Source organism: Vitis vinifera, chromosome 14 (assembly GCF_030704535.1).
Source record: "Vitis vinifera cultivar Pinot Noir 40024 chromosome 14, ASM3070453v1".
Classification (NCBI taxonomy): domain Eukaryota; kingdom Viridiplantae; phylum Streptophyta; class Magnoliopsida; order Vitales; family Vitaceae; genus Vitis; species Vitis vinifera.
The window spans coordinates 1,820,310-1,847,295 of NC_081818.1; the positions used below are offsets into that span (position 1 = coordinate 1,820,310).

The 26,986-nt window shown below is 34.5% G+C and overlaps 3 protein-coding genes across 5 annotated transcripts; 2 read left to right on the forward strand and 1 right to left on the reverse strand.

The window, feature by feature from the left end:
• Positions 1-500: 500 nt before the first annotated feature.
• On the forward strand, positions 501-7,336 carry LOC100244341 (uncharacterized). The gene is made up of 8 exons (XM_002279431.4): positions 501-1,307; positions 5,149-5,226; positions 5,324-5,466; positions 5,618-5,688; positions 5,895-5,990; positions 6,613-6,705; positions 6,828-6,923; positions 7,015-7,336. The coding sequence occupies exons 1-7, from the start codon at positions 852-854 to the stop codon at positions 6,908-6,910; spliced, it is 1,020 nt and encodes a 339-aa protein (XP_002279467.1). The 5' UTR covers positions 501-851; the 3' UTR covers positions 6,911-6,923; positions 7,015-7,336.
• A 5,593-nt stretch (positions 7,337-12,929) lies between these two features.
• Positions 12,930-18,287, forward strand: LOC100252917 (uncharacterized). Of its 2 annotated transcripts, none has more exons than XM_002283729.5 (7): positions 12,930-13,512; positions 14,183-14,301; positions 14,425-14,490; positions 14,637-14,834; positions 15,435-15,553; positions 16,489-16,594; positions 17,534-18,287. In XM_002283729.5, the coding sequence occupies exons 1-7, from the start codon at positions 13,308-13,310 to the stop codon at positions 18,098-18,100; spliced, it is 1,380 nt and encodes a 459-aa protein (XP_002283765.2). In that variant the 5' UTR covers positions 12,930-13,307; the 3' UTR covers positions 18,101-18,287. The 2 variants fall into 2 exon arrangements, with proteins under 2 accessions (XP_002283765.2, XP_019080927.1); XM_019225382.2 differs by having other exon boundaries at positions 13,109-13,512; positions 14,183-14,320.
• Positions 18,288-19,534: 1,247 nt separating this feature from the next.
• On the reverse strand, positions 19,535-26,152 carry LOC100266672 (uncharacterized). 2 transcript variants are annotated; one of them, XM_002279454.5, is made up of 8 exons: positions 25,934-26,152; positions 25,797-25,840; positions 24,444-24,570; positions 23,927-23,996; positions 22,731-23,061; positions 20,976-22,013; positions 20,480-20,629; positions 19,535-20,313 (listed from the first exon to the last, which is right to left on the reverse strand). In XM_002279454.5, exons 2-8 carry the CDS (start codon positions 25,821-25,823, stop codon positions 19,879-19,881), a joined length of 2,178 nt encoding a protein of 725 aa, XP_002279490.2. In that variant the 5' UTR covers positions 25,824-25,840; positions 25,934-26,152; the 3' UTR covers positions 19,535-19,878. The 2 variants fall into 2 exon arrangements, with proteins under 2 accessions (XP_002279490.2, XP_019080883.1); XM_019225338.2 differs by having other exon boundaries at positions 25,797-26,132.
• Positions 26,153-26,986: the final 834 nt, after the last annotated feature.

Sequence of the window (26,986 nt, forward strand, 5' to 3'; positions counted from 1 at the left end):
ATGTATAATCCCTATAACCAGAAGTTATGAGGTAAATTATAAATTATAGAGTGCATTCATAACTAGAAGTTACGAAAAATATGTACAATCCCTATAATCATAAATTATAAATTATAGGGTAAATTCATAACAAAAAGTTATGAAAATTATATACAATTCCTATAATCATAAATTATAAATTATTGGGTAAATTCATAATTAGAAGTTATGAAAAAATATGTGTAATCCATATAACCAAAAGTTATATGAAAAATTATAAAATTACAAATACATGACCAAAAGTTATATATATAATCCTTAATTATTTATTTTTAATTATACGGTATAACTAGAAGTTATACCAAATAATATTATAACTAGAAGCTATAAAATAAATAAATAAATAAATGTTCATAACCTAAAATTATGTACAAATCTATCCAATAAATAATTCATAGCCTAAAGTTATATACAAATTTATATAAAAACAGTTTATAACTTGAAATTATGTACAAATTTAAATATTTTATTGTTCTGACAAAATAATCATGACCTGAAGTTATAAAAGATATTAATTTTTAATTTTTCTTGTTTTTTTTTTTCATTTCACTTTATAATTTTACAACAGTTTATTGTTATTAAATTTATTTTTAAAAATATTGACAAAAAACTATTCATTTTTCTAATAGCATTTTCTCCGATATTTTCCCTCCCCCGGGTCGGTGCTGGTTGGGTTCGGATTTGGACTTGGGCCGAGATAACCATGCCCGACCCGAATACATCACCGTACAGGATAGGTTCGCCGCGGATCCCTCACCACAGTCGAAACCAGGGTGATGCAGGAGAAAATGAGAGAGAGAGAAACGCAGTAAATGGGCTATCCCTCTCTCTCCCTCAGGTTTGCCTTCGTCCTCTCCCTCTCTTTCGCAGCTTCACACTCCTCATCTTCACCCTTCCACCTCACCAGAACCGCCCCACCACCCTCACCCTCTTCGTTTCGCAATCTCAAAGCCTCTGCTTCCGACGTCGTCGCGCTCCTTGGAACCCGCCAGCAGGCTTCTCAGATCAACGCTGAAGAAGCCCGGCAGCTCAGATCCTGCTTCAAATTCCTCGTTCCTTTTACCCCAAATTCAATTGGACTGGCCTCCGGAGGCTGGTCGATTCGGCGGAGGTTTAGGTTGAAGAAGGGAAACGGTCGGTGTCGGAGAGAAGAGGATGAGCTCGTGTGGTGGCCGCCGGCGCCGGTTCTGGAGCTGGCTCGCCTCGCCTTTGACTCCGGTGGAGACCCCGCCGCTATCCACCGAACCCTAGACCCGACGATGATACGTGTGAGTTTTCATCTTTGTTTGTTTTTTTTTTCCAGAAATGCCCCTTTATTTTTCTATACGTGTAATTAGTTCCGATTATTATTATTATTATTTTTAAAATTTTTGTGTTTTCTTCAAAGTTGTGTTCATTTATATTCTGAAAAGATTGTTGAGTTTAGGGAAATTCAGCAAAAGAAAATGGAAGGAAATATTGCAAAAGAATGACATGAGATTGTTTTGGAAGCCAACTTAATAACTTAAAGTAACTTAATATCTTAATTTAAGTTCTTATCTTTATTTTAGCTTTTTACTTTTATTTATTGAAGTTATCTTTATGATTTCTTTTGCTATTTATGACTTTCACTATTACTCTATCTCTTTTGCCCTAATTATAATTTATGATGATAAATATGTTAATTTTATAATTTAGAATAAGTTTTAAGTTAATTTTATCAAAGAATCTTAATACTTAAAGTAAAAATTAAGTAATAAATTTTAAATCAACAAAAATATAACTTAACTTAAAGTCAACTTAAGTTATTAAGTAATAAATATTAAGTTTTACTGATCGGGATAACTCAATTGATCCGGCCTTGGGTTTGCTCCCTTATGGTCACCAGTTCGAGTCCCCTCAAGGCCAGTGGAGGTTTACCCAATCATTAAGTTTTACTGATCGGGATAACTCAGTTGATACATGACCTCTAAGTTGGTATAATTTTTAATTTGTGGAATAATTATAAATGTCTTCTTTAATCCGGGGACCAAAACGCCTTTGTGAGGGGCAAACAGATCTTGGATGCGTCTCTTATTGCCAATGAGGTGATCGACTTCTGGCATAAGAGAAACGAGAAAGGGCTGATCTGTAAATTGGACATTGAGAAAGCCTATGACAGTATTAATTGGAACTTTCTCATGAAAGTTCTGGTCAAAATGGGTTTTGGGTCGCGGTGGTTGGAGTGGATTTGGTGGTGCATCTCTACCGCCAAATTTTCAGTCATGATCAATGGGGTGCCGGCTGGTTTCTTCTCGAATTCTAAGGGGCTAAGACAAGGAGATCCCCTCTCCCCGTATCTTTTTGTGTTGGGGATGGAAGTTCTTAGTAATCTAATTAGAAGGGCTGTTGATGAGGGTGTCTTATCAGGCTGCAAAATTCGGGGGAGAGGGGAAGAGGAGATGTTAGTTTCCCACCTGCTCTTTGTTGATGACACGATCATCTTTTGTGAAGCTAGCAAAGAGCAATTGTCCTCTCTAAGCTGGATTTTGGCTTGATTTGAGGCGGCCTCCGGTCTTAGAATTAATCTCGATAAAAGTGTCCTAATTCCAATTGGTGAGGTGGAAGATATTGAGGAGCTGGCTGTGGAACTTGGTTGTAAAGTGGGATTGTTGCCCACTGTTTACTTAGGGCTGCCCCTTGGAGCTCATCACAAAGTTATTTCCATTTGGGATGGGGTGGAAGAGAGAATGAGAAAGAGATTAGCCCAGTGGAAAAGACATTATATTTCAAAGGGAGGGCGTATCACCTTAATCAAGTGTACTATGGCCAGCCATCCTATTTACAATATGTCCCTTTTTCGAATGCCGAAGAGTGTTGTAAAGAGACTCGAAAAATTACAAAGAGACTTTCTTTGGGGAGGGGGCAGCTTGGAGAGGAAGGTCCATTTAATTAATTGGGAGGTGGTGTGCACTCGAAGGGAGAAGGGTGGCCTTGGCATTCGGAAGATTGACTCCCTGAACAAAGTTTTGTTGGGTAAATGGGTTTGGAGATTTGCCGTGGAAAAGGATAATCTTTGGAGGTTAATGATTGGGGTGAAATATGGTCAGGAAGAGTTTGGGTGGAGATCTAAAGAAGCCCGTGGTACTTATGGAGTGGGGGTTTGGAAGGAGATTATGAAGGAAGCTAAGTGGTGTTGGGAGAATACAAAGTTTAAGGTAGGGAAAGGGACTAGAGTAAAATTCTGGTCTGACCAGTGGTGTGGGATGAGAGGCTGTCCCATTCTTTTCCCCAGCTTTATGAGATGGCGGTCAACAGGAATACAACGGTTAATGAGATGTGGGATCATAGCAGTGGTCCAGGAGGTTGGAATCTTAGATTTCATAGAGACTTTAATGATTGGGAGTTGGACTTGATTAGAGGATTGCTTATTGTGCTCAGGGACTTCAAGCTATCTTCAGAGGAGGACATGGTGCTGTGGAAAGGAGGGGGCCATGGGGAGTATGGGGTGAAGGATGCCTACAATGGGCTGGTTGTTATCAATGCTTGCGATTTTTCATATAGAGGCGTTTGGGTGGACAAGGTCCTAACCAAAGCGGCTTTTTTTGCTTGGGAAGCCGTGTGGGGGAAGATTCTCACCCTGGATAGGCTTCAAAAACGGGGCTGGCAGTTTCCTAACCGATGTTTTTTGTGTGGTTGTGAAGAGGAGAGTGTAAATCACATTCTTTTACATTGTATAGTGGTAAGGGCCTTATGGGAAATCGTTTTTGCCCTTGTGGGGGTTCAGTGGGTGTTCCCAGAGTTGGTGAAGGAGGCGTTATTCAGTTGGAGGGGCCCCTTTGTGGGGAAAAAGAGGAAAAAAATTTGGAATTCTATCCCGTTGTGTATTTTTTGGACGGTATGGAAGGAAAGGAATAAGTTAGCTTTCAAGGGAGGGGTGTTAAATATTCAGAAACTCAAAAATTCTTTTGTTTGTACCTTGTGGAGTTGGGCTAGAGTGTATATTGGAGAGGAGTCCTTTTCACTCTTAGGTTTTTTGGAGTGGCTAGCGGCCACTTAAGGGAGGGTAAGGGTGCTTGTTTTTTTATGCTCTCGTTTTGAGGTAGATTTGTATATGTCCTGTATGCTTGGTGGCCTTTGCCCTTTAATATATTTGTGATATTTATAAAAAAAAAAACTATAGTTCGTTTTAGAAAATTTGAGAGAGGAAATATGATAAAAAGAAAATAGAAAGGAAAAATAAAAGAAAAAAATGTGAAAGAAAATAAAAAATAAATTTAAATTCAATAAATTATTTTTACATATCACTCAAACATATTTAAATTTCTAATTAATTTTAACCGTATTTAACTTTTTTCATATTTTCGACAAAGAAATCAAACATAAGAAAATTATTTTTTCTTTAATATTTTTTTTCTTAATGTTTTCTGAACCAAATATAACCAAGAGTAATTTTGAAAGTGTTTTCTAATGTTTTGGGGGACTTGTAAAAATTATATTTTTAATAAATTTTTAAATATTTAAAAAACTACTTGAAGTGATTTTTAAGGATTTGTAAATATTTCTTATAAAAATTATATTTTTGGAGCACATCACAACAAAAATTATCAATTTCCTTAAAAAAAAATTAGGGTTAATTTTATTCTCCTTCGGTTTCAGTTAAATACATCTAGCTCCCATATGTTTGAAATTTCATCAAATACCTCCCTTATTTTTATTTTTTTTTTAGTTTCATTCACCTCCTCTTTCACTCAAAATAAAGGAGGTGTATGATGAAATTTCAAATCTATGGAGGTTAGATGTATTTAGCAAAAACCATGGGAGAGATGAATGAAATTCACCCAAAAATTTATGTTTAAACACTACTGGATTCTCATATGATAAAAAGCTTATCGACAAACAAACAATTTCATCAAATGTAAATTTAAATTACTATCAAATAAAAATATAAATAAATGCAATTTGAGTATGAAAAATGGGGCTCAAATCCAATTTCCATCTCTAATTCCGAAAAACTGACCAATAATTTTTAAATATATGAATTCCATATTCGTTACGTCAAACAAACAATGGATTTGAATTCCTTCTTATGTTGATTGTATGATAGATAACAGTGGTAGCTAATGCACATCCTCTTTAGTAATGTAATAGGTACCTGATGTTGAGGGATCCAAAGAATTCCAATGTGAGCTCACTAGAACTCCATATGGGAGACGATTCATAAACGAGGTATGCCTACCCTTCTGTTTGTTCTTTTGTTGCAGCTCATGATTTTATTTTCCCATTCATTTCAGATTTAGTTGTGGTGTTTCTTTTTAATCTGCAGGAGCTGAATTCATATCTTGAATTTTTGTTTGAACTCATTGCTGCTCGGGGTCCTGATATTGGATTAAATGCATCATTGTCTCGCTATGATTTTTTCCATGGCCACCTTTTTCTTGCCAGAGAAACTGGAAGACTTGGCATACTGTAAGTCAGGGCATTTTCTTTTTCTCATTGTCGCTGTGTTTTGTATTCTAACAAAATTCTATTTCATGTTCGTTGGAATTTATAGCTATAAAATGGTCTTATCTCATTGATTTGTTGCTCACCTATGAGCTAATGGTACTAAATTTGGCAGGTTCCATGCTAAAGAATACCCATCTTATGAAAAAGAAAGTTTCCCATACAATATGGGATATTGTCAAATAGGTAAGACTTTGCTAGATTGAGTCAGTTTAGTTTGAGCTTGAAAAAATTGTTCTGAGAAGGAGTTACAGAGTTTATAGGACCGTGACGACCGAAAAATCATTAGTTATTAACCAAGTTATTCTATAGAGATTCCGAGATTTGAAATTCTGCTATTCAACTATGGGATGGTAGTGGCAGTTGTGATGATAACAGTTTTTGCTTTTCAGGGTCCAATGTGGCATATGATGATTCTATGAACTTGCGGAACATTCTCTGGCTTGCTCCATTACCAAGCAATTCCTCTAAAGGTTGGGTGGCTCCTGGTATGTCTCCCAACCCACATCTGAAGCAACAAATTGCTATGTTTATCAAACCACAAACAAGGATTTCACTGAACCCATTGTACATATGCTGTTTAATTCTTCTCATGTTGATGGCTCGATTATATTGACACCTTGTATATGTGTCGTGTCCACGGGAACTGCAGCCATGCTAATAAAACCATACCTAAAATGCTGATGATACATGTGCATCCATTTTCCTTAATGGTGGTGCCTGAGCAATTCCCATCATTTTTTATTCATTTACTCATTTCTGATTGTGCGTATGCTGATACATATTTTTCTAGTGTGTTTTTCATCTAATTTTTCTCTTCCATTTATTTTCTGCTTCTTTTCCCATATTACTATTCCGAATCTCCTAGTTGAAATCTTTTGGCATCATAATTCCTAGGTCAGAGATTCTAATCGTCTGAGCATCTCACTGAAATTCTAGGTTTCCTCATGATATGTTTTATGTAGAATTCTTCCTTCCCTTTTTATTGCTTTAGTACATCAAAATGTGTTCCATGGAAGAAGAAAATACCAGTGAACTCTGGATGAAAATGGAAAGGATTACTTCTGTTGTAGAAAATTCCTGACTTAGTTTTTGATCTTCATTTGATAGGAGTCCTGGTGGTGCTGGATGCCCGCCCAGGAGGAATCATATACAGAGATATCATCCCTGACTATGTAAAATTTGCAAGGACCATATATGAAGGTTTGAATTTTCCTTCATCTTTTCAACCATTCAGTTTTGGGCAATCAGCCGTTTTTCTTGAATGATTAAACCAACACAGTAGGAGAGGATTAGATTGAAGTCAATTTCTTGGTCTTGCCCAGATGATTTTGGAGATGTTGCAGTGGATGTCAACTACTTGAATGTGGGAAATGCAGTGCCTGATTATCAGATCTTCATTTGCTGACACCCTTCTGGAGGTCGGTAACACTTGCTTAATTTCCTTAATGGCGCGTTAATTCCACTTACTCTGTTCTTAGTCCTGTCTTTGGTGTTGGTGCTTTTTCTCAGCGATGCAGTACTCATCACCCATGAGCTCATAAAGCTGAGTGTTGACTTGGGATAACTGGTAGGCCATCTGATCCATACACTGAATCTCAATATGAATAAGGTTTCAGTTTTTCTATCAACACAAACTGGCTGCCATGGCATAGAAGTGAAAATATCCACATGCTGGTAGTAACCGTGGCTCGTCTAAATGCCCTGTTACTGGTTCTTTTCTGTTGGAACACAATTGTGATGGAAATCACTAGACTGAAACTTACTTCACCATAGATGATTCCATGCACATGTTGGAGTTTGATCAATAATGATTAATATGGTATACGTAAAACTGTTTGCGTGATATCCCATACCGAGTAGGTTGCCAAATCAATGAGCTTGGAGCTTATTTGGTCATGTTTTTGAAAACAGTTTTCAAAAAACAATTTTTGAGGATAGTTCTTAAAGAAATGAAATTTTGCTGGGAAACTCAAATATAAAAAACATTTTTTATTATTTTTATTTATTCTCTATGAAAGGAATTTGTACCTATATATCATGTATAAAATTTTGAAGTATTCTATATATTTTCAAATATTATTAAGAAAATTCTACCAAAAAAATAATCGAAAACATCTCAAATTTGTTCTAAAAAATAAATTGTTTTTAGAACAAATGCCCAAAAATTTATTTTCTTACAAAAGTTTGCCAAACTTATTTTTCTAAATTATAAAAAACAGAAAATTGTTTTCAAACACATATTTGTTATCCCATGCTACATCCGTTTAAACTTGCCTCTTGCTCCTCGGTGCCTGCCAGTTTTTGGGCTGGGCCTACACGCCTGATCCTTAACCAGCTCCAATGTGTAGGAGCCGCTTTGGGGCCCAACAAAGAAAGCCCGAGTTAATGGGAAAATAGTGGAGCTCAATCCAATGCTTGGACAAAGGTCGGACTCGTTTGTTATTTTACCTAAAAAAATTTTGTTAAAAATGTGTAATATGTTTTTTTAAAAATCAAGATATTAAAAAAATTCAAGCCTGTTTGATCATGTTATTTTAAAACAAAAAACTATTTTTAAAAATTTATAACATTGTTTGATCGTTATTTTCTTGAAACAATTTTTAAAAACAAAGTGAAGTAGCAAATAATTTTTTATGGGATTCAAATATATAACATTTTAGATTTTACTTTCTAGGTTTAATAAAAATAATTAGACTTTACAAGTAAATAGAACATTTCATGCACGTAATGCTACTAAAAAATAATAAATAATAAAATTAAAAATGGTATATATATATTTTAAACATTCAAATAATTTTTCATTAAAAATATTATTTTTTATTGAAATTTTATATAATAGTTTATATGCATTAAAAAAACTTGATATATAAAATAAAACCTAAAATATAAACCCTAGAACATCAATATAAAAAAAAATTGAATAAAAAAGTTTTGAAATTAGAGATATTGCATTTATTTTGATAGTAATAATTAAAAAAAACATTCAATTGAAAAAAGAAAAACAAATAAAAGAGAAAAAAATGTTCAAGTTAATAATTTTTTTAAATTCATAAAAAAATGTTAAAATAAGGATATTTTGGTTATTATATTTAAAAAATATTGTTTAGTCTTTTATGTTCAATAAAATACATTTTAATTTTTTTTTTGTTGACTACTTAAAAAGTTTGTAGGTTTAATTTTAGAGCAACAGATAAGAAATGAAAAATATATTAAATTTTTTTAAATATATATATTAAAATATATATATAATGCATGACATTTTTTTTAAGGTTAATATTACGTTATTTAATTTTGTTGAAATTTTAAGTTTACATAATATTAAATTCCCAATAATCAAACAAACCATTAATGAATATAACAATTTCAAATGTTAAACATAAATAAGTATTAATAAAAAATTATATTTAAAACATGATCTTCTTGGATTAAAAAAAAAAAAAAAATGAGAGTATGACATTTAGATAACTCTTGATTGAGTTGAAAACTCTTTTAATATGATCAAACTCTTTATGTCCTATTTTTTAAACTTATTACATCTAATATTGATTCATCGACAAACTTGAGACTCTTTTTCCTCCTCTTCTTCGTCTTCATTATCATCATCATCCTCCCCCTCTTCTTTTTCTTTCTTTTCATTATTATCATCTTCCTCTCCCTTCTCATTATCATCATCATCTTCCTCCTCATCTTCTTCTTCATTATCATCATCCTCCTTTTCTTTTTCATCATCTTCCTCTTCATCGTCCTTCTTCTCTTCTTCTTCTTCTTCTTCCTCTTCACCATGATCATTTTCCTTTTCATCATCATCATCCTCCTTCTCCTATTCATCCTCTTCTTCTTCCTCATCATCATCATCGTCTTCCTTTTCCTCTTCCTCTTCATCATCATCATCATCCTCCCCCTCTTCTTCTTCTTCTTTCTTTTCATCATTATCATCTTCCTCTCCCTTCTCATTATCATCCTCCTCTACCTCATCTTCCTCATCTTCTTCTTCATTATCATCATCGTCCTTCTTCTCTTCTTCTTCTTCTTCTTCTTCTTCCTCTTCACCATCATCATCCTCTTCTTCTTCTTTTTTTTCTTCTTCCTCCTCATCATCATCGTCTTCCTTTTCCTCTTCCTCTTCATCATCATCATCCTCCTCCTCTTCTTTTTCCTCTTCCTTTTCATCATCATCATCATCATCATCATCATCTACCTCTTCCTCTTCTTTTTCATTGTCATCATCATATTCTTTTTCTTCAAACACATTGAATTCTTCTTCTTCAAATACATTGAATAATTCTTCTTTTTCACCATCTTCTTTCAACCATTCAGGGTACATATAGTCAATATAGTTTGACATCATGAAATAATAAAAAGAAACTATGATAAAGAAGAAAAATAATGACAAGAAAATATGAGAATGTGAATTTGAGTTTGGTTTCTAAGACCTTATATTTATAGTGTTAGGTTAGAAACTAGTATGTTATTAGAATAGGAACTCTAAACTCCATATTATATTATAATTAGGACTTATGATATTACGTGATTTATTTAATTCAAACCATCTAACTATATTTGAAAAGGGCTAAAGAGTCATCTTCTTTGTTAAATTGCTCTAGGATAAGTCCTAGTAGGTTCAATCTCATTTTTAACTTATAATTCCCCGGTTATAGTTACACTTATCTTCTTCCAATTTCTCTATTTTATTTTAATTTTAATATTCAAAGTTCACATTAATAAAATAAAATTTTGATCAAATTTTCAATTATATTTTGTAAATTTTTAATTATTTTATAAATTCTCACAAAAAAAAATCTTTGTCGAGGATGAACTTATTATTTTTTTTTTAAACTCAAAGATGTGTAGTTTAAGAAAAAAAATATATTTTACTCTCTCCACTTATAACGGAAAAAATTTTAGATTTTAACTTCTAAGTTTAATAAGAATAATTAGACTTTATGAGTAAAATTTTCAATTTTGAAAAGCAAGAATTAAGACAAAAAATGGTAACATACAAATTGAATTGAGATCATATCCTAAATTGACCCTTAATTCCCGTATTTTTCTTTCTTAGGCTGCCTATATAGTTTAACATCATTATCTAAAATAATCAAATAATTTTTTCATTAAGGCTCTGTTTGGTTCTCGAAAAATGTGAGAAAAATAAAATTGGGAGGAAAAATGGAAGGAAAGAAAAAGGTAAGGAAAGGAATATAACTGTTTTCACTTGTTTGGTTATCCATGGAAAATTCAAGGGAAAAAAAAATCATTTTCTTTTGTTTGGTTAACAACAAAAAAAAGTCAAGGAAAAATGGAAGGAAAATAAAATTAATAATTTGTCTAAAATGATTATCAATTTGTTGAATAATAAAATAAATTAATCCAATAAAAAAACTGTTGAAAAACATGAATTTTTCGACATAAAACATTGCTCATAAAAAGTATCTGCTATTATTTTTTTTATTAATAATTATAAGATTTATGTATAAAAAAATAGTAACTTTTTATTTTTACATATTTCGATCTTACATTCGACCAAAACTCATTAAGGAGCTCCTTCAAAAACCATTAGCTAGTAAACAATAGCATAACATCAAGGGTAAAAATCAGATCAAATCCAGAAAGCAACAAGCTAGGAAAGTTTAGAAAAATTCTAGCGAAATTAAGAAACGGGAAAGGCGAAAGCAATCTAGAAACCCAAACAGAAAACCCAAGAGAGAATGATTACCTTGGGTTCTGAGTTTTATGAGGTGGATTAGAGTTCAATTCATACCTGATCTGAAGACATGAATTTGAATACATTCACTGGATTTGAAGAATTCATTTCATCCATGGGAACTTGATTTGAAGAGCGCACTTCATCCATGGTAACTTGGGTGCCTGAAAAGGGTAGGTTTTCGGTACTGGAAGGTGGTCCGAGTGCTAGTGGTGGCTGTTGAAAAGGAAGTGAAAGGTGAAGCCTTGGTGAACAAGAGGCTGAAAAAAATTCTCCCCCCCCCCCCCCCCCCCCCCTTCCTTCCTCTTTTTCTCTTATTTTTCTCGTTATTTTTTAAGGAAAATAATATGAAAAATATTACAATATTTTCTTCAATACTTTCTTTTGTATTTTTTTTCCATCATATTTTCCATAAGAAAACTATTTTCCTCTACATTTTCCGGGAACCAAACAGAGCCTAAAAAAAATATTATTTTCTTATTAAAATTTTCTATAATAGTTATCATAAATAAAAAAAAAATCTAAAATAAAAAGTTTCGCCATCAAGTTTTGAAATTAATAGTTAAATAATATTCAATGGAAAGAAGAAAAAAAATACATGTATCATTCCACGTCTATAACGGGCAAGTCAATAATTTTTTAAAAATTTCCTGCTCCTCAGTGCCTGCCAATTTTTGGGCCGGGCCTACACGCCTGATCCTTAACCAGCCCCAATGTGTCGGACACTTTGGGGCCCAACAAAGAAAGCCCGAGTTAATGGGAAAATAGTTGAGCTCAATCCAATGCTTGGACAAAGGTCGGACTCGTTTGTTATTTTACCTAAAAAAAATTATGTTAAAAATGTGTAATATTTTTTTTTTTAAAAAATTAAGATACTAAAAAAATTAGAGCCTGTTTGGTCATATCATTTTAAAACAGAAAACCGTTTTTAAAAATTTATAACATTGTTTGATCGTTATTATCTAAAAACAATTTTTAAAAACAAAGTATAGTAACAAACATTTATATATATATATATATAGGTCTATTTTATCATATTTTTTAAAACTAGTTTTTATTATTTGATTTAAAAATAATTTTTAAAAACAAGTTTTTTAAAAATATAACTAAACTAGTCTTACTATTTTAAATGTTTTACAAAAATGGATAAGTTTTTTATTTTTAAAAAAAATAGAAAATGTATCAAAACAAACAATAATTTACTAAATTAATTTTGTACGCCTTCATAATACCAATATTTTAAATTAAAGTTTTGACATTTTAATTAAAATTTCCTTGTACTAAAATTTCAAAATTATAGATTTGACTTCAAATTAAATTTAAATTTAGAGTCTCTTAGAAACTAAAAATGTTTAACGGTTAAATGAAATTTAAAAAAATACTTTATAAAAATCTTAAGTAAGAATTAATAAAATTAATATACAAATCCAAAATACAAAGAATTTGGTGCAATTTTTATGTCAATTTTTTTTTTAACTTACCTTATATTCTTAAAAATTATTATTAAAATTTTAAAAATTTAAGGTAAGATTTTTTTTTAATATATTAATTTTTAAAATAATTATTGAAAATCAATAAGGTAAATTTTAGAGAATTCTTCTCTTATTATTTTCTATTTTTAAAAATGAAAAATAAAAAGCACACAGGTCTGCCGTTTTTCCAAGTGGGCCCAAAAATACGGACGAGACATATTGGGCATAATCGATAGTCCCTTTCTCGTACAAGCACGATTAGGAAAAGCACATTATGCGCTCCACTTGATATTTCCAAGAGGGAAAATGGATTTTCTTCTTTCGCTCCAACTGTGCACATGTCAACATATGAGTGGATATCCATCTTCTCTCTCCCACGTGTCTCAGTAACCCTGGGCCTCAAGATATTTCCAGAGCCTCGCGCACTGCGCACCATCGTGCACTTTAGCTAAACCCACCTCGCATTCTCTCTCTTTCTTTCTCTCTTCTCCCTCCCTCCCTCCACTGCAAATTTAATGGAAGCACATTTATAATCTCTCTAGAAACCCTAGGATCTGAGTATTCAGTTTTGTTGCTTCTCCATCTAGAAACAATAGGAACCCCTGGGGATCGCGGGGGGAGTTTCAGAAATGGAGGATCTCTGGAAGAGCAGAGCTCGGTCTCTGCAGCTTCGGCTCCGAGACCGCTTCCGAATCGCCGTCGATCGTCATCGCCGCCTGCCGATGTTCTCCACTGACGGATATTTCTCTTCGACGCTGCAGAGATGGCTTCGCCGAGTTCGTGATTTTCGCAGAGACTCGTTGCCGTCTTCTTCAGCTTTCTATCGCAAGCGAGGTCTTTCTCTTGTGTTGATTTGTTTTTGTTGGACTGTTTATTTTTTGGGGGGGATGGTAATGGAGAATGATAGCGCGAAGGTCTCGGTTTCTCTCTCTTTTTTTATTTTCACACGGAGTAATGGAGTCCAAGTTTATGGTGAAAATATGGAGCTAATGGAATCCGAATTCGTTGTTGTCCAAGAAACGAATAGACTTTGCCAGAAAGTCATCAGAAATTGTATCCTGATGAGTTGATTATAATTGAGGATTTTCCTTGGAAATTTGGCTCTATATAGAATGGAATGATCACAATTATGTTCTACTAGTTTGAGTCAGTTAAAGTGGTTTTGGCAATGACTATCGATGATTTGATGAATTTCTTGGTATTTGAAAGATAAGAACCATAAACTGTTGCTAATTTCCGATTAAAAATTAGATAGATGGTGCTTAAGGTTGATGTCTGAAGGTATAGTGCTAATGCATTCTGGTCAGGGCAAGTTAAGATTTCCTTGGTCTTGGATATTGTCATAATGTTCTGGGCCTCTGCTCCAGGCCAACTAGAATAGATTTTTGAAGTTGCATTTTTAGTTTGGTAAGGCAGAGCATTTGTTATATACTTTGTTTCAGGTGTGGATGTGATGTAGCACATGCAATACCTGATTACTGATTTTTGAATTTCTTGTGATCAGTTGGCAAGGATATTGGTGCAGAAGAAGATTCAGTGTTTGTGCGCATGCTTCAAGCACTTGCGGTTCCTGTTATTGGAAATGTTTGTTATGTATTTATGCATGGCCTTAATCGTGTCCAAGTATGTGGAAGTGTGTCCGGTATTGAACTTATACAATTATATTCATTTTGTCAACTTCCCTCCTTCCCTGTTTGGTCATTTTTGAGATTTAAAAGGATTGATTTGTATTGGTTGGCATCACAGGTATATGGTGCAGAAAAGTTGCATGAAGTATTGCTGCATAGACCAGAGAATAAGCCTCTAATAACGGTATGAAGCAAAATAACTGTGAGGATTTAAGAGAAAGCATTCATAGTTGCTCCATTTCTTATGTCCACCATATCATGATTTTTACCCTAATAGACCTGAAACCCTACATTCCTGTTCTAGGTGGTGCTGACTGTTTTTTATTGTAGGTAAGCAATCATGTTGCTTCCATGGATGATCCACTTGTTATTGCTTCATTACTTCCACCAAGTGTTCTATTGGATGCTCGAAGCTTGAGATGGACAATGTGTGCAACTGATCGATGTTTTAAGAATCCAGTGACTTCTGCCTTCTTTCAATGTGTCAAAGTTTTGCCAGTTTCTCGTGGCGAAGGGATCTACCAGAAGGTACCTCTTTAAGTATGTCCTTTTGTCTATCTAGTAATTATATAATTGTCTAAAGCTGATTAAGAGCTACATAATGGATGACTTAAATATGAAGGCAGATTTGTTGCCCTTCGGAAGTTTTCTATTAGAAAAAGTCCATGTTTGGTGTGCTATTTACAAGTAGTTAGTAGCCATTTTATTGATGTATTTATTGAACTCACAAGGAATATCGAAGAAATTGCCTAAATAGTGTATTGGTTAAAAAGATTGTATAGCTGATTTGCTTTATTCTGTTTTTCTCTCTTTAATATGGTTTGAACCTTTACTGTTGTGTACCTGAGGTCGGTAAAGGTTGTGTGATAGATACTGACTTGTGCTTGATATTGAAATAATTTTGTGTCTATATGTTACTTTTGTTACTACTTGAATGAATTTCCTCTCTAATTCTGGACACTAATTTAGGTCGAAAACATCTACAATCTGTAACAATGTGTATTGGGTTTTAGTTCTGAAGTTAATATTATATCTCTTTGGCTGTTGTTGATGCTTTATATCATTATTCTCCTTGATGTTATTTTATATCATATGGTGTTCTCATGTTATCTCTTTAGCACGCTGCAGGGCATGGACATGGCTGTTTCAAAATTGAACAGTGGAGGTTGGGTTCACATCTTTCCAGAAGGTAGTCGTTCCCGGGATGGTGGGAAAACTATGGGGTCTGCCAAGAGAGGTGTAGGGAGGTGAGTAGTTTAATGAGTTTACATTTGATATTATTAACTTTTGAAATGTTTAATGTCGGAAGGATACAGTGATATTGCGAATTGTACGGGGTGCATTTGCTTCTTTTATGATTATCTCAAACAGTCTTTAAAAAATGTATGGCTTTGCTTTTTACTGAAAATCGGATGATTTCATAACTTGAATATGCTAGAATCACAAAATCTAGACTTGAAACTATCATATAGACTTTGGGGATGGACGAATGAAGAGAATTTTTAACTCAAACTGTTACTACTGATACTGATAAAGCTGGCTCCTTTAGGTTCTGAATATTTCCCAACTGCTTCTCTGCATTTAATAATGATGACTACCATCTCCCCTTTCTTGCCTATCCAAAAGAAAAAGAAGTATGAGGGAAGAAAAAGGAACCTGCAGTGACATGGAGTGGTCAGTGACAAATAGGAAATTCTTTAAATTATTACTTTTGCATGGATACATTGATTTTACCTGGTGGAAGGAGAAACAATTCTTAAAGCTGGTCCATGTTACCATTTAATGTTATATGATATCTGAATTTCATTTTGTATTTATATATGGGGTCATCAAAGATATACTTTAAATGGAATTAAGAGCTGATATGGAAAATGGAACCTAGAAAGTTGACCAAGAAAATATGAGGAATGTCATATAGATAAATATTTTAAAGATAATTGAGAAATTCAATATGAAGTATGGTAAGACCGTAAGAAATGAATTTGAAAGACTGCCACACATTTATGTGCAAGCACAAACATGAACAACCTGAGATAGAAAAAGAGAGACCTGTTGATAAAAGATACTTCTTTCTGTTAAAATTGCATCTCCAGTCTATTATTGTGTTTTCTTCATTAGATTTTGTTTGCTATTATGTTCTTTGAAACATGATATTTACTTTTATATTTTCATATCCTGCCAGGTTGGTCTTGGATGCAGACAATACCCCAATTGTTGTCCCATTTGTGCATACAGGGATGCAAGAGGTCATGCCTATAGGAGCAAACTTCCCTAGGATTGGTCAGGCGGTACGTAATCTGATAGCTCTTGTTCATTTCTATTAGTGCCAGCTTCCCAACATTTTTTTGCACATTCTAGCCACTCCATAACATGGGCTTTAGAATGGTGTTCATCATTATACCAATTGAATGACACCACAAATAGCTAACATTTTGGCAAGCACTTTGAATTTAATGGTGTTGACAACTTCTGTATTTATTTGCTATAACAATTGTTTTTCTGAATGTCATATTCGCCGAGACCTGAATGCAGGGCCTTTATTCTGTGTCTGCATGAATTTTAGCTGTTGTGGAGTTAACTATTTGTTATGGTCTAATGGTTTTATGGGGATTACACTAGCAAAACCCATGTCATTCATCTATGCTATCTAGTTTAGCAAAGGATCTATTTTGCTTTACCACTGGTGTCTCATGCACCAAATACCGAAAACTAACATTACTGCTCCTCTTGAAACTAATAAAAAAGGATAAAATAGTCAACCTCTCAACTACGAGCCCCAGCAATCAGGGATTCTAACCATCCTTGTTTTAGGAGTAATCACTCACATTCCAGCTCCTCCCAACCTAAAGAATAATGAACCTCTAACTGCACCCCCTCACTTACCAGCAACCTATGGTGCTTTGTGAGATTAATGATAATTTTGTCTGGTGGTGCTATACATTTCCATGGTTTCCCAAGAAGTACCGCCTGAATGGCTTGGATCAGTAAGTTTGCTTCCAAATGATTGGATGTGTGCCCATTTGGAGTACCACCCATTGATACTAATAAAAATCAATAACTTTTGACCATATATTCGGTTGGACAATGGTCACCGCTACCATCAGCTCAAACCTTTTGGTTCCTATAATCTCGCTTGAATAGCCTTGTTAAGGTATAAGATATTATTTTTTATTTTGCACCTGCACTATTAGATTAATAACTCTCTTGTATGTACTTGGAATATACAGGTGACAGTTCTTATTGGTGACCCCATTCATTTTGATGATTTACTGAATGAGGAACAAACCCAACATATGTCAAGAGGAAAACTATATGATGCAGTGTCTTCAAGGGTCAGCCGTCGGCTGCAGGAATTAAAAGTGCAAGTCGATAAGCTAGCCCTTGAACATTCAATTCAACTGCAAAATCATGACATGCAAACGACAGAGTGGGCTGCTGGGATTTTGCACCAAGTTGATTGGGAATCATTTGGCATGGGAAGCTATATCACTTCTGAGGATGATTCATCATCGAGACTAGAAATCCAGTCCCCAATGAAGCTAAATGTCACAAACACCCAAGAGCATGCTCCATCTGAGAGGTATTTTGGAATGGGTTTCTCCTATGAAGGCGGGATTGTGTCAAGGATCCGCGGCTACATGGACCCGACAGAGCTAATGGGTTTCGCCGCCAGGGGCTTATTTTTGAACCGGAGGGCAGAGGAAAAACTTGCAAGCATTCAAGAGATTAGGCCCTTGAAGGCGTGGAAACAATTCTTGGAAGCCAATATACTACCACAGTGGAATGCCTGCTAATTGGGATATAACTGGAGGTACATGTACTTCCTAATTTAGAATTTACTTTAGTCAGCACCAGATTTTTAGTCGCATAAAAATAGAGAAAATGCATGGACAGTTTTCGTGTGAGTTCGACATTGGTGGGGCTTATGGTATTGAGGCCCACAGCTCCAGCGGCTTCCATAGAAATTTGTTTTTGCCCCCATTCTCATCTGTTGCTATGTTTCTGGACACGGTGATTGGACTAAAAAATTTCATTTTGAGCCGCAAAAAAGCTTTTATCGGTTGTTGAATATTTTGAGGAAAAAATTGAAGGAAATAGAAAAATAGATTTAAAAATAATAAATTGTTTTTATATGTTTTTTAGTTGAAGCTAAAGATCTTATGATTAAAGATGAAATTTGCTGCCCAAAAAGAAACTGGGTCATGCTCCAACACGAACATAAGCTACCGTACCAAAAATTTGCAGAAAAGTAAGCTTCGATTATGCATACTTTCATTCGCTTCAACGGTCACAGTGATTCCTCACTTCTCACTTCAAATAAAATAACCCACCTAAAGAATAATTCAATCTTCAAAGACACCAAAAACGATAATCTATCAATTCAAGAGCACCAGACAGTGGAACCCAGATGCAATAGAAATAACATACTAGACCCAAACCTACTATCAATTCAATCATTCGTCAATGACAAGCCTCCTCTTCTTTACTAAATATTTCTTCCAAAAATTTTATAACTGATTTTTTAATATTATAAATAATTTAAAAATTTTTAAAAATGTTTCTTAAGCGTTATCAAACACTTATTTTTTAAAAAATAAAAATAAAATTAAACCAAAAATATTTTTTAAAAACACTATAAAACAAACTCTTGACCTACACAAAATGCCATCGAGTAACCAAAGAGACATCTATATAACTACAAAATCTAACTTACAGACACTCCCGTGCACACAGACCTCTGAAACTTCGAGACAACCCTGAAAATTTTGTCAAAATCATGCACAAATTCGAAACTGTGGCCATTTTAAAGACTTCTTGCCATGCATTGAGAACTCATGGCAAACACATCCAAACGAATGAAAAATTAAAAAAATAAGAAAAAATAGAACAAACCTGCAAAAATCATTCAGAAATTGAAAATTTGCTCATCACTAATACAAAAGACTCAAGAACAGACCTCTATACACAAACCACTGAAAAAATCAATCAGAACCCGGAAAAAAAAAATCAACAAAATCTCAATGAAATTTCAAACTGTGGTCATTTTAATTAACTGCATACCGCCTTTCATATGAAGAACTCTGGAGTACAGATACACAAAGGACTAGAAAAACAAATAGGACCTACAAAAATTCATAAAATCATTCAGAATCAGACTCTGGCTATTTTAACAGCTCATCACCATTATAAAGATGTCTGAAAACAATCAAAATCCCACCAAACAAAAATAGAAGAGAAAGATGAATAATCATTGATGATTTGTCATATACAGCTAAAAATAATTGGTAGCTGTTTATTGTACAGATTATAATCTTAAGCTCCTCAATTGTACATATTGTATCGAAGCCCAAAATGAAGGTATCAGACTTGACCTCCCAAAATTGACTTGTAAAGGTAAGTTTTTGCTGTTCTAAAGTAGAGGGCTGAATGGGCAGAAGAAGCCATTGATCCCTGAAGATATGTCAAAAAATGAAAACACTAGAAGAAGTTTGGTTTACTTGACAAAAATGCAGGGGGCGAATAAATCAAGTTGCAAAGCATATCTGCAGCAGCCTATATTGCTGGATATGCGTCAGCACTCGATTCGAACAGCCCCACTCTCTGAAGAAATGAACTTGGGCTTCCTATTCACTTGCTCCAAGCACTGGATGACGTCTCCAATCTGGAAATCATCCCAGTCTCCGATCACAAGTCCACACTCATTCCCCTTGCCAACTGTGTCCACATCCTGCTTCTCCCGCTTGAGGGAGACACATGACCCTTCAAACATAACTTCCCCACTCCTCAAAAGCCTCATGGTTGAGGACTTGGTCACACGCCCATCTATCACCCGGCAGCCAGCAATCTTCACATCATCTCCCTTGGATTTGCTCCTACCTTTGAGCTCAAATATGTTCAGCACCTGAGCCTCCCCGGCTACCTGGGTCTCAAAAGTCCCAGGGGCCTTATCTACAATCAAATTGCCAATGTCCTCCAGAAGGTGATATATCACACGATGTATTTTTACCTATAACCATCAAAATAAGCACAGGTTTTGTCAGGTTTTTTTTATACAAATAACGTTTTCAATATAATTTAAACTGCACCTACTGCAAAGAAAAAACAAAAAATATTAAATGAAACCTTAAATTCCATGAATGGTCTAATGTTAACAGTTAACTCAACAAGTGTACCTTTATACTAGCTCGAGATGCAGCCTGACTGAGAGAAGTAGGTGGATTCTTCACATTGAATCCAACTATACAGGCATGACAAGCTTGTGCCAAGTCGACATCAGACTGAGAGATAGGCCCAACGCCAACATGGACTACATTCACAAAAACCTGTAAAGAAATTGAAGAGATATATCCATGAATTAGGTTTCCAAGATCAGGATGTACTGAGATATTGTGTTGTGGTGGTTTAAAAGGAAACAAAAAAATCATAGAGAAATAAAAAAGGCTGATGTTTCAGAATAGACGAGTGCCTTAAATTAAAGAATTGGAATTAAAAGATGAGAAATGAAAGGAAAAAGGGCCACTGGTTCCTATATATAATTTTTTTTTTTTTTTTTTAATCTAATAATAATTAAAAGAAGTGATGAGAAATTATTAGAAGTTAAAAACATGATTAAAAAGTGAACAGAAAAAATCAAATCAGCTATATGGCAATAATTGTCACTCCAAATACCTGAGGACTATTTAAACTCTTCAATGCATCTGTGACTGCTTGGACTGTGCCCTGCACATCTGCTTTCACTATAATCGGCATTTCAACCCTCTCAGGCACATCTTCTGATGGTTCTGGAGCTTCTGTTCTCCCCTCATCAATCTTTCTAAGCCTATCTTTCTCATATTTCTTTTTCCTCCCTGCACTAAGCATTCTAGCTCTTTCCTCAGATTCCACAACAATGATGTCATCACCAGCCATTGGAAGCCCTCTCAACCCTTCAATCTCGACAGGCATGGCGGGCTTAGCCTTATCTGTCAAATTCCCCATCATATCCCTAATAGCTCTTATTCTGCCCCACTCTGCACCCACAACCACATGTTGGCCACAAACTAAGGTCCCTGCCTTCACTATGGCGGTAGCCAATGGACCGCGACCCCTATCAAGTCTTGCTTCCACCACATAAGCTTGAGCAGGCCCATCAATACGTGCTTTCAGATCCATCAAATCTGCCTGGAGAAGCAAAGCCTCTTCCAAGTTATCCAAGCCAGTTTTATTTACTGCTGAAACTTCAACCACCTGAACGTCGCCACCCATCTCCTCCAGCAGCAACCCCTCTGAAGCAAGCTGGACTTTTACTCTTTCTGGGTCTGCAGCTGGTTTATCACATTTATTAATTGCAACCACAATTGGTACTTTAGCTGCTTTGGCATGAGACATGGCCTCAAGAGTTTGGGGCATCACACCATCATCAGCGGCCACCACTAGGACAACTACATCTGTGACTGCAGCACCTCTTGCTCGCATAGCACTAAATGCGGCATGACCAGGTGTGTCGAGGAATGTGATTGATGCTCCTGATGGCATGCTCACAACAAATGCACCAAGATGCTGAGTAATGCCCCCAGCTTCCCTGGCTGCCACTGATGTTTGACGTAGAGCATCTAAAAGAGAAGTTTTACCATGGTCAACATGACCCATGACTGTTACTACAGCAGGCCGAGGAAAAATTTCTGCCCCTTCATTGGAATGCAGCCTCCGAACATTGACCCCAGTTTCCTGTGAAAATGTAAACCCTAAATTCAGTCATGAGTTTTCATAGCAGCTAGAACACAAGTCATACTGAGCACATCATATAGTGATAGAAAACAATGCTAAAAGCACTGGGTAGAAATTTGCAGTCAGTAATTTAGAACCAAGGCAAACAAATGATATTCTTTGTAGAATCACCAAACAGAAAAGGGAGCAACTTTCATTCAGCTCAAAGTGCCCAACCGTCTGATTGATGCTGTAACATAGAGAAAATTGGGACCCAAGAATAAACCCTACTAGGGATCAAATTATTTTGACTAAACAATTTACTGGACTTCTCGAACTCCACAATTTTTAGCTTGCTACTGGTAAGACCACAATGGCTTTAATTATAAGGATTCTCCATTAAGGTTGATTTTACCCTTGGAGATCCACCAAGCCCAACCAAACAAGTGTTGGAGCCAACTCATGCACAATCAGAATATACGTTGGTAGTCCATGCTGAAATAATTTTTTTTTCCAGCAGTCAATAAGACATTATCCTATTTTTCACCATATATATGTGTATATATATGTGTGTGTGTGTGTGTGTGTGTGTGTGTGTGTGTTGTGTATAATAGATTGATAGATATATGGACAGAGAGAGAGAGAGAGGAGGGGGGGTGGGGGGGCGCACAGGGGGGCAGAGGGGAGGGAGAGGTAAAGAGCATTGTATGACATCCACAACTAAGAAGGGGGAAATACCATTGCTACCAGCTCTGCAATGTCAATGCTGAGAGTGTCAAACTCTGAGTCAAACTTTTCCCCTACATTTACAAGAATTTCCTGCAAAGTAGATATTGACTCATTGGTATGCTTAGCAAGTTCACCAATGGTCATGCCCTCAAATATGTCAATTGTTCTATCTGGTAATGATTTGGTAGTTCTTTTGGGTTTAGGATGCACATAAGGAGCTTCGACAGGCGGTTGCATCTTACTCTCTCTTTTCACATACTTCTCTCTCTTCGGAGTCTTCAAACCAAATGGTTCATCACTTCTTCTTCTAGCCAATAGTCCAGGACTTGCATGAAAACGCCTAAGCAAGAATGAAAACAGTTTCTTAATCCCAATATTCATATAATATGACATACAAATATACAGCCATTCAGCTGGAAGTTAGGAACATTAAATGAAGGTGACACCATTTCTAGACTCCTTGTGCGACAACAAGAGCATACATACAATTATAGTTTATCAAGTAATGGGCCATGATAATAAAGATTATTTACTCCTTAGCAAATATTAAAACTCCTCCAGGAGTTTATCACATATTCTGTGGACCAAGACAGTAAAGTATAGCATAATTTTAAACAAAAAAAGTTACAAGGAGAATAACCTCTTTCACTTGTGATGAATTTTCCCAACATTTCATACCCTTTTGGCCAAATGCACAACAGTGTACAAGGACCCAAAATAAGTGCCCTACCCATAAATTTTCATTTTCACATTCCTCATCCCCTCTCCACATGACCATGAGGCCTGACGAAATGTAGTCTATGTTTGAATAATTGTTTGGTTAGAATCCTGACCGATTTCCACTTGATTAATAGGAAAAAGAAGTGATCATTAATAGCTATCATGTGTTCAATTGAGATGCAGAATCAATAAGAATCTTCCTTTTTTTATCACTAACTTCTCATGCACTCTGAGCAATATATTTATCCCAAAGTTCTTGGGTGGCAATAGCATATGTGTTAATCTTTTCTAGAAGTAGTGAATTCCAGTAAGCGCTAGACTGGATGGAAACCTAAACTCAGGAAATACTCAGATTATAGAAAAACATTTTTCAAGAGAGCTCATGAAAGAGTATAATGGTGAAGATTGAAAAAACCTTTTTAGATGAAGTTTATCTATTATTGGAGTCAATAAAAAATTATGGAGATTAAAAGATGTTGCTTTACCGTGTTAAGGGTCGGTTGGGCAAAATCTGGCACTTATCAGCACCCAATGACGATTTGCTCGCAGAAAACACTGCAACACAAAAAATGAGTTCCATAAGCAACAATAAGTTAAATATTGATGATATCATAAAACTAGTCCTTGACTTTGTTTTATGATTCTTTTGAATTTTTTTACAATGCGAAACCATGTAAAATTAGCAGAGAGTGGGTAACAATGTTCATGGTTTATTTCCTCCTAGGTAATATAGTTTATTAAAAAACAAAAAATATACACCAACAGAAAGGGGAGAGAGAGAGAGAGAGAGAGGAGGGAAGCACAAATACGGTTTTACAAGTCAAGTAGATGAAATATGGCACTATTAATCGATTGGTTCTAAACCGTAATAAAATGACAATGATATGTGAAAGAAAAAAAAAACTTAAAACCATAGGACAAGACATAAACAAAGCAAAACTACAAACTATCACATAGAAGCAGCAAAAAGAAAAAAAAAATGTGTATGCATTTTAATTTTACCTGGTACATGTTTGATGGAAGAAGAAATTGATTTCAGCGCATCTTCCAAAATAGGCGTGGAAAGTGGATCAGGAACATCTCTAGATTTTGTTGAAGCCAAAGCTTTTGTGAGATTGGCACAAATGCTCTACAAAAATGGTCAAGGTAAAACTTCTTAGAACAAGGAAAACAAATAACTTTAAATACTTGAGTATTTATCATTAAGTATAAGTGTAAAACATTGAATCTAAATTAAGAAGATGCAACTAAGAATGCATAAACCAAGCACATTGGATGTTTAGAAGAGACTACCCAAAAGCAAAAGAAAAAGAAGGACAAAAAGAAGAAGAGGTGGTTATATATATATATAGACAGCCCAGATAACCAATAAAAAAATTCATTAAAAACCTATTCCCATCATAGCTGTTCCTTTTGATACAAAACTACTAAGAGTCTCCTTCAGTTCCCATCCTGAGCATTCCTCCCTCTCCAAATTTCTTAAATTTCATTTCCTTACAAGATTCTCATCACCCAAAGGGCAAGATTGTTCTCCACTCCTTTTTTCAAGGCTTTCTAATACCAGTTATCAAACATTACTCATATCATCATCGGAAAGGCCCACAATACCACGAAAATAGAAAAAACCATGGACCAAAAAGCCTGAACCACCAGACAATGTAGTAGGAGGTTAACATCCCTGTTTATATCTCTTATGCATATAGCTTAAGAAGGAAGTGTCATACTCCACCCTCACAAGCTGGTCAATAGCCAGGATCCCTTCCTATACTAACCAAGTATTGCTATTATCCATTCAATGGAAAAACCAAAATGCCTATAATACACAAGCTTAAGATGAATGTTGTCCAAATCCCAAAAGAAATATCAATGCTCGTACTCTCACTAACCCTGTGAAAAGAAGTACCATCAAAATAGAATTAACAGGTTGAGGCATTTAGATTTTCCCATTGAATGGATTAAATCCGTGCTGTATTAATCCAATACAATAGAATCCATTTCAATCCAAACAATTCTACAATCACCAAGACACCTATGAGCTCAACATTCCAATTATTCTTAGTTTCTTTTGATTAGTAATCAAATCATGGAACATAAACCATGATAATGAGAATTATCCAATCCAACACTCCAATTCAATCCCATCAAGCAATTCATTCACAAAGCAATGGACTTAGCATATGTATTCCATATAAAGCAAACACAACACAAGTACCCAACCAATAATCACTAGACGCGTAACGCATTCTGAATTCAGAAAATTTCTCCCAGACGCATGATATGTGAATTTTGAATGTTTCAATGATAAAGATGTTGCCTTTTGGCTCAATAGCTGAAAACAAAAATCATATCACGCACCTTTTTCCCAACCTCTCTCCAAGCCATTCATAAGTGTGTCGAAACTGAAAAATGTGAGTGAAGAATAAACTAAAGAAAGAAGGAAACAGAAAAAAGAAAAACGATTCAGCAGCACAGAGATAACCAATCCCGAATACCGTATAGAGCTATATTTCCAGGAAACTGTTCTCCCGAGAAACAATCAGTAAATAATTAGTACGTTCGAGACCGATTCAGAATCCAATAGATCTCATTATGATTCGAAACTCTCTTCGGATTTGAAGTTCATGTGAGAAGATATTGAAACTCTAGGGCCAAGAGAAGAAGCTGAGCCTGGAGGAGACTGCGGAATGACCTAACTGCACCTGTGAAAATATGTGGTTTGTTGATTTTTGGAGGGGTGTTTTTGTACTTTCCTTTGCGCTTAAACCCTTGTACTGGTATTCCCAAACGACGCCGTTTAACTTGTTACGTTTTCCAACAAAACGACGCCGTTGTGATCCTTTCTTTAAATTGATTTCTATTTCTTTTTTTAGAGAAAATAAATTTGAAAACATGTTAGGACTTAGGACCATTTTTTTTATTTTAAGATACCTATTTTTTAAATTCTTTCAAGAAAAATAGAAACTATATTCTAAAAAATAGAAAAAAAATAAAAAAAATCATATAAATATGGGACTTGCAATATAAAAATAATACATGTACTTATGAGGTGAGGTTAGGAAAAGGGAAAATAAGTGAAAATAATAAATAAAAAAAATAAAAAAATGATTTAATGAAATTTCAAAATATACATACTTTAACTCATTTGATAATGATTTTAGGAAACGTTTTTAATATTTTTAATGCTTTATAATTTTTATTAGTATTAAAAATATTAAAAATACTTTTTAAAATTATTTTTAAATAAGTTGTTAAAGTGTGTTTCACAGTGATTTTTACGAAGTGTTTATAATATTTATAATACTTTAAAAAATTTTATTTTTTAATAATTAAAGATATTAAAAATACTTTATAAAATTATCGTTCAACATATTTTTAAAGTCCGTTTGATAGTAATTTTAGAAAATATTTTTAATATTTTTAATATTTAAAAATTTTCATTATTTAAAAAAAATATGATTTTTTTTTTTTTTTTACCAAATAAGAAAAAACATTTTTTAATAAGAAATAAAAAATAAAAGTATAGTACAACGTGATTCTAATCATTG

Excerpts from the sequence above, each read along its gene's own strand:
- LOC100244341 (XM_002279431.4), top strand. The coding sequence starts at position 852 with ATGGGCTATCCCTCTCTCTCCCTCAGGTTTGCCTTCGTCCTCTCCCTC. Across the intron at positions 5,689-5,894 it reads TATGGGATATTGTCAAATAG|GGTCCAATGTGGCATATGAT; the intron begins GTAAGACTTTGC and ends TTTGCTTTTCAG. Across the intron at positions 6,706-6,827 it reads TGCAAGGACCATATATGAAG|ATGATTTTGGAGATGTTGCA; the intron begins GTTTGAATTTTC and ends GGTCTTGCCCAG.
- LOC100252917 (XM_002283729.5), top strand. The coding sequence starts at position 13,308 with ATGGAGGATCTCTGGAAGAGCAGAGCTCGGTCTCTGCAGCTTCGGCTC. Across the intron at positions 14,491-14,636 it reads AGAATAAGCCTCTAATAACG|GTAAGCAATCATGTTGCTTC; the intron begins GTATGAAGCAAA and ends TTTTTATTGTAG. Across the intron at positions 16,595-17,533 it reads TCCCTAGGATTGGTCAGGCG|GTGACAGTTCTTATTGGTGA; the intron begins GTACGTAATCTG and ends TGGAATATACAG.
- LOC100266672 (XM_002279454.5), bottom strand. The coding sequence starts at position 25,823 with ATGGCTTGGAGAGAGGTTGGGAAAAAG. Across the intron at positions 23,997-24,443 it reads TTCCATCAAACATGTACCAG|TGTTTTCTGCGAGCAAATCG; the intron begins GTAAAATTAAAA and ends TTTGTGTTGCAG. Across the intron at positions 23,062-23,926 it reads CCCAACCGACCCTTAACACG|GCGTTTTCATGCAAGTCCTG; the intron begins GTAAAGCAACAT and ends ATTCTTGCTTAG.